This window comes from Arachis hypogaea, chromosome 15 (genome assembly GCF_003086295.3).
Source record: "Arachis hypogaea cultivar Tifrunner chromosome 15, arahy.Tifrunner.gnm2.J5K5, whole genome shotgun sequence".
In the NCBI taxonomy this organism is placed as follows: Eukaryota; Viridiplantae; Streptophyta; class Magnoliopsida; order Fabales; family Fabaceae; genus Arachis; species Arachis hypogaea.
In genome coordinates, this window is record NC_092050.1 from 121,184,039 (window position 1) to 121,191,692 (window position 7,654).

At 29.4% G+C, this 7,654-nt stretch overlaps 1 protein-coding gene across 1 annotated transcript; it reads left to right on the forward strand.

The window, feature by feature from the left end:
• The first annotated feature begins 3,017 nt into the window (after positions 1 to 3,017).
• On the forward strand, positions 3,018 to 6,316 carry LOC112750539 (transcription factor HHO3). The gene is made up of 5 exons (XM_025799309.3): positions 3,018 to 3,895; positions 4,056 to 4,387; positions 4,599 to 4,911; positions 5,239 to 5,315; positions 5,626 to 6,316. Exons 1-5 carry the CDS (start codon positions 3,763 to 3,765, stop codon positions 6,016 to 6,018), a joined length of 1,248 nt encoding a protein of 415 aa, XP_025655094.1. The 5' UTR covers positions 3,018 to 3,762; the 3' UTR covers positions 6,019 to 6,316.
• The last annotated feature ends 1,338 nt before the right edge of the window (positions 6,317 to 7,654 follow it).

The window sequence follows — 7,654 nt, forward strand, 5'->3', positions numbered from 1 at the left end:
TATACTTTTTTTATTATTATAAACAACAAAATTTTTTCACTTTCAATCCCTGTATGACTTCAAGTGAAAAATTTTGGAGGCATTATATTAGATAAAATATAATTTTTATAAGAAAATTATAAAAAGAAATAATTAGTTATTTGGTAATGTTCCTATATATAATATTTATATCTATTTTAAATTAAATTAGATCATTTGATAGTTGGTTATTTATTTAAATTTTGAAATTAACATCAAGCAAGAAGTGCGGGAACAGTTACAAGAAATTTAAATTTTCTGCAAATAGTGTACAAATGGTAACTGTTAGCTGATATTAGGCTAGTCTATAAATAGAGTTTTAAGAAAACATTGTAATAAGTTCAGTTCTTCTTGGAAAACGCTTAGAAACCCAAAAAACGCTCTCAGCCCCTTGGCATCACAGAGTAAAATTGGGAATCTTAAGTAATTCCTCTGAACTCAAACACTTGTACTTTGCTTTTTTTCAGTTTTTATTAATAAAATTCCTCTACTTTTATGTCTTTTTCACTTTTACGTTCATGTTTCTTCCTTCATCTTCTTTTTAATTTATTATTTGCTTTAATTTCTGCATTTTACTTTGCCTCCGGCACCTTGCATGTTTTCTTTTCAGGGTTAATGTTCAAATTCGTCCCTGAAACATCACGCGATCTTCATTTTCGTCCCCGAATAATTTTTTTAATCAAATTAGTCCTTGAAAGATAAGCTGTAAGTCAAATTAGTCCTTCCGTCAGTTGGACGATGATGTGTCACGTTAAGTGCCACGTGGCATGATGACGCGACACGCCACGTGGCAGGTCAGTGACACGTGGCATGCCATGTGGCACTTGACATGTAAAAAGTTTTTTATTAGTCAAAATAGTCTTTGAAAGTCTAGACGTAAGTCATTTTCATCTTTCAAATTTTAAAAATTAGTCAAACTAGTACTTATATAATTTTTTTATAATATTAAATTTATAATATTTTTTATACTACTAATTTTAATATTATTTTTTAAACCTTAATAAACAAAATTCTCTTTACATAAAATAATAAAAATAATTAAATTTTTATAAAATTATTTTGTCATTTTTATTTTTAAATTTTACATTTTCAAATTATAATTTTTTATGTAAATTTTTTTTATTTAAATAATTTTATCAAATTATTGTTGATTATATATTTAAAAATTTAATATTTTAAATTTTACTAAATAATATAGTAATTATTTTAAATTTTAAATTATAATTTTTATTATTATTTAATTTATATAATAAAACTCAATAATTGACAAACTGGTTTATGTAATCACTTTTTGAATCTTAATATTCTAATATAATTTTTTAAATATTTCATTTAAAACAAAAGGAATTTTATTTTAATATGAAGTATATCTATTTAAATAATGTACTAGTGCGGAGTAGTCTGTGTTATGCATAGGTATAATATTTCCTATTTCATTTTATCTCATTGATTTGTGAAATTAAAAGAAAAATTATATAATCTATCTCAAACATATGAAACACACAAAAATTTATTATGGTGTTTGCACGTATTATGCTTAAGAAGCAATTCATTTATAATAATAATAATAATAATAATAATAATAATAATAATAATAATAATAATAATAATAATAATAATTAAGCAACAAATTTTTAATATTTTGTAAAGTTCAGAATTGATGCAAAATTTGTGGATCTTCTTGAATTTTGACTCTAAGTATCACTACCATTATATCCTATATGTCAGTAATATAGTAATGAAAAAAAAAAAGATGTAGTAGAAAAAAAATAATGGTATAACTTTGTTTAGGTTAACATACATAAATTTTGATTTTGAGCATATAACTTTGTTTAGGTTAATAAATACATATATTTCAATTTTGAGTATATATATATATATATTCCAGCAAAATACAATAATATAAGAAAAATATTTTAGAATAGAAAAGAATAAGAGAGATTTTGAGAAGAATTAAAGGAGAGAGATAATTTTATTGAAAAAAAATTTAAGAAGAAAAGATACAATTATTATGTTTTGTTTGTCAATTACATTTCTATTAAAATTAATAGTATCAAAAAATATTTCAAATATAATATTATGAAGAAAAAAAAATTATATAAGGACTAGTTTGACTAATTTTTAAAATTTGAGGGATGAAAATGACTTACGTCTAGACTTCTAAGGACTATTTTGACTAATAAAAAACTTTTTTACATGTCAAGTGCCACGTGTCACTGACCTGCCACGTGGCACTTAACATGACACGTCATCATCCAACTGACGGAAGAACTAATTTGACTAACAATTTATCTTTTAGGGACTAATTTGATTAAAAAAATCATTTGGGGACGGACAAAAATAAAGATCGCGTGATCTTTTAGGACGAATTTGAGTATTAACCCTTTCTTTTCATCTTTAATTTTACTTTTGAAACTACAATTGAGACCTTGAGACATCCACAAAAGAAGTCGTTTCCGCTCCTTAAATTAAGATTGTAAAACAAAACTCGAAAATTGTTGATTTATTTGTTGTTAACAATGGAACAAAAATTTGAGTAAAACAATAGTTATTTTATATAATTATATGTGGATAAATTTTATATATACGAGTTAATAGCAAGAAGATTGCAACACTCAAGATACTATTATCATTCTAACAACACACAAAATATATATTAAACACGTATCATTATTTTGATATAACACAAAATATGTGTTAGATATATTTTTATATTTTTATAATATTATAATACACTTTAAATATCAATATTTAATTAAAATATTATTTTTATTCTCATATTAAAAATAATAAAAATATTATTTATACACTAAAATTAATTATTAAAATTAATCATTAATATATTTATATATAAATATATATATAATTTAATTATTTTTAATATATATTTATATTTTAATATATATTTTATATTAATAACTAATTTTAATATAAACATATCTTATCTCTAAAAATAATTTCTGAACTCTATACTTTTCAAAGATAAAATTGCGGGAGATAACGAGAGAAGAAAATAAAAGAAGTGTCTTTTGAATTTTGATCTTATCCGATGAGAGAGAGAGATAGAGATAAAGAGGAGAGAATAGAACCCGCTGATGCAATTGCCAACTCACAATGAACTTAAAAGCGAATCAAAGCCTGGAATATTCATTCATAATATCATACTCTCTCTTTCTTCTATCTCTTACCGCATTTTCTTCCTTTTCACTTTTTCTGTCTATTATTTTACCCCTCACCTTCAAGGAAAGAAAACTAACGAGATACTACTAGTGATAGAAAGAGAAAATAGTTTAAAAAAAAAAGTTGAGAATATAAAACGCATCAAAGATTCGTTTTCTTATGCGACGCCCCGACCTCGGTGTGTTTTTTTCCTCCCAAGTTTTTCTACACCCTCCGATCCAACCCACAATACCACGTTCTCTCTCTACCTTCTCTTTCTTTCTTGCTTGTTTAGAAAGTTTATTCCGAATTTTGATTCTACTTAGATCCCATATTCTTCATTGTTGGATCCGTACTCTCTCTCTCTCTCTCTCTCTCTCTCTCTCTCTCTCTCTCTCTCTCTCTCTCTGCTTGTACAAAACGCCATTTCCTTATATATATTCCTTCTCACCCTCTTCTTCAAACAGTTTTAAGAGTTCCCCCCTCACGCAAACCAAAAAGGAAAGAGAAAAAAAAAAACCTGAACTCACGAGAAAACAAAAGAATAGAGAAGAATTTTGAAGAGGCTTGTATTGTTAATTTGCGATGCAATTCTCTGAGAAAATCCAACCCCAGAAGATGGGGTTTCGCGAGTACATCGAAGCATTGGAGGACGAGAGAAGAAAAATCCAAGTCTTCCACAGAGAGCTTCCCCTGTCCTTAGAACTTGTCGCGCAAGGTAAATATGAAACCGAAAAAGGAAAACATTTTCATACACCCTTTTGCGGAAACATGTTAAAGTTTGTTCCTTTTGTTTCTGGGTATTTTATTTGTTTATTTATTTTTACTTGTTTGCTCTTTTTTCTGATGTTCCAATTTTTTTTTCCTGTTTGATGCAGCAATTGAAGCCTGTAGGCAGCAGTTATCTGGAACAACGACAGAGTACAATTTGAATGGCCAATCGGAGTGTTCGGAGCAGACATCAACGGACGATCCTGTTTTTGAGGAGTTCATTCCAATCAAGAAAAGGGCTTCACCTGATTGCGATGAAGAAGATGATGAAGAATATTATGATGATGGTGAAGAGCAACATTCTCATAGAAACAAGATTCAAAAGGAGGATAGTACCAACAACAATAATAATAACAGCAGCTGCAGCACTGATAAGAAAAAATCTGACTGGCTCAGATCTGTTCAATTGTGGAACCCTGATCCCCAACCACCTAAAGAGGTACGAAAATAAGAAAAAAAAAAGTTTGGGTTCAACTTAGTTGAACTGTTTTAGTTTCTGTTTCTTGGTGTCGTTTTTGGTAATGAGTTATGTTACTTGCTCTGTTTAGAAAATTATTTGATGTATCCTCACGTAGTTAGACGCACTTAGTTCAAAATTTCTAACTGAAATAGTGTGGGAATCTGATTCTGTTTGAAATTTTGTTGATCAGGATGTGCCTAGAAAAGCGTCTGTTGTGGAAGTGAAGAGAAGCATTGGTGGTGCTTTTCAGCCATTTCACAGAGAGGAGAGCACTGTTGGAAAGGTTAATGCATCATCATCATCATTGCCAACTGCCAAAACGCCTTCTTCTCCGCCGGTGCCAGCAACAAGTTCCACAGGACCTGTATCGACCGGAGGCAATGCTGGAAGCGGCGGTAAAAGAGAGGAGAAAGGACAGGGTCAGAGGAAGCAGCGGCGGTGCTGGTCACAGGAACTACACAAACGGTTCCTTCATGCCCTTCAGCAGCTTGGAGGTGCAGATTGTAAGTATTTTAAGAAGCATAACATAATTTCCTTGTCAATTTTCTGTTACTCCCTAACTTTTGAGATTTCCCTCCTTCAATTTTGTAGCTAACATTTTCGAGTCATTCAATTTTTTCCTTTAACATTTTGTTCTTAAGTTTTCAGTTTTGTTCCTAATATTTTAGATAGAATTATCATCTTTGGATAATTTCTACACAAATAAAAAATATTAGGGGCAAAATTGAACGAAATTAAAAAAGGTGTTTTTGAAGAAAATCACACCTATATATTACAATTTGAATTGTGTGTATTGTATTTGATATTGAATATTTTGGTGTATGTTGCAGCTGCCACCCCAAAACAGATAAGGGAGCTAATGAAGGTTGATGGCCTTACAAATGATGAAGTCAAAAGTCACTTACAGGTTAGTAATTTGTATACTAAACTACTCTTTGGTCATTTCTAACTTTATGACTCAATTGGATTTGAAGCTTAGACATAAATGGAGTAGTTTTGAAACACACAGACACAGGACATCTGTTTTGGATGACTGAACGTATAAAGTTATTTTACAATGACATTATATCAAAATTAAATTCTTTGAGAAATGATATAAGAGTTTAACTAAGTCATTGGTATCAATCCTCTTTAACTTTCATAACAATTGGAGTTAGTTGATCTTGTATTGTAAATCATAGTTCTAAAAGTGTTTATTCCGTGTTTGTCTTGGACAGAAATTTCGTCTCCACACAAGAAGGCCAACCACTATGATTCCAAACAGTGCAAACTCCCAAACTGCTCCGTTGTTTCTTGTTGGCAACATTTTTGTTCAGCCACAAGAATATGCTGCTGCTACTGCTGCCATAGCTACCTCAACAGTGTCATCAGGGGAATTAACCACGGTTACAACTGCACCACATGCTGCTATTTATGCACCTGTGGCCACACATCCAACTACCATTGTTCCCCGCACACAAACTCATCCTTCAATGAAGAAGTCACCAAAATGCAACAAGTTAGAAGATGTTTCAGATCATTCACATTCAGAAGAAAGGGCTAATCACGGTGAAGGAAATTCTCCTGCCTCATCATCATCCACACATGGCACCACTTCACCTGGCTGTTGATTTTGAAGATGTGTGTAGAGAGGGAAAAAATGAAAAATAAAAACACAAGTTTTGTTACCAAGTTCTTGTAGAAAGTCCTCTATCCCTCAGTATTTTTATTTTTTTGGTTGTCCGAGATTTAATTATAGAAGAGAAATACATAGAAAGTGACAATTTTGATCTATAAATAAGGCACCCAATTTTAGTTGGATATATGATGTTATTTTTTTGGATTTTGCTAGGTAGACAATGACTTTTGTACAATGGGTTCTAAAATTAACAGAATAAAATAAAAAAATATTCCATCTTAAAGCTTAAATTATCTTCTAAACCTTAACATTAGCATAACTATCTGCACATTTAGTGAATTAAATATTCAATCATTATTAATGTGTATGAATAAATTGAATAAAAAAAATAATCATTGAATTAAAAATATTGAACATAATCATTAGCATACTTATTAAATTGAACATTCGATATCTCTATTGTTCACATTGTTTAGTATTTTCATTGTTTACCTATACTTTTTCTATTTTTTATTCCGAGTAATGAAATGAATTATCAGTTATTTTTCTAAAGTGTATATGTGTTTACAAACTTTCTGAAACTATTATAATTTCAAAAAGTCGTGAGACTAGCAGATTTTAGTAATTTTGGTTAGTAATTAATTAGCATATATATTAAATTATTTTAAAAAATAAATTGTATTGTTTTATGTATGTGAAAGAGTATTATTGTCGGTTAAGAATTTTTTTTCGGTTAGAAGAAATAACTTCGTTGCAAGTATAGTTCCAAACCGACAAGTAGCACTCAATCAAAGTTTAATTTTATTTGTCACAAATGCAAACCAATAAAAATACCGAGAGTATTAGATATTGGATCGTTTCTCAAAGGAATTGCAATGAGGTGTGCATATTATTAGTTATGGTATCTAAGGGGTGGCTTGCAAATAAGGGGATAAGAAATTAAATGACAAGACATGTAAAGGAAACAACTAAAGAAAGCAAGTAATAAAGAGAGAGACATTCATGGCGAGGATTGAGAATTAAGACTTTTTATCCTAGTCACTAATCATATTACAATAATTATCAAGAGCTAATCCTACTTAGTCATCTCCAACATAGGAAGAAGGTATAATGATATCTTCACTTGAGAAAAAGTCAAATAACACTAGTTAGTCTCAATCCAAAAGTCCTAATCAACTCACTAATGGAATTAGCAAGAGATTAGAGTCAATGAAAACAATATTAACTAACAACTCTAGATCATCAACATAAGTTGGGTATTAATGACTCGAGCACCTAATTTCTCTTTCCAAGCCAAGAATGCTCAAAAACTACTCTAACATCCAACCAAGCATTTTATCAAACACTTAGAAGGCATAAAAGGAAAGCATGGTAAATTGCAAGAAATATAAATTCTACAACTATCCAATACAAGAAAATAACAATAACAACTCAATTAAGTAAGAAAAGAAACATAAAACATAAATTGCATTAAATGAAAATTAAAATAACAAAAGTGCTCATAAACATGAAAAAGGCATAAAAAGAGAAATTAACAAGAAAGACTAAGAGAATGAAGATGTAAGAACAAGAAATTAAACCTAAATTTAAGAAGAAAATTAATCTAAGAACCCCTAATTCTAGAGAGA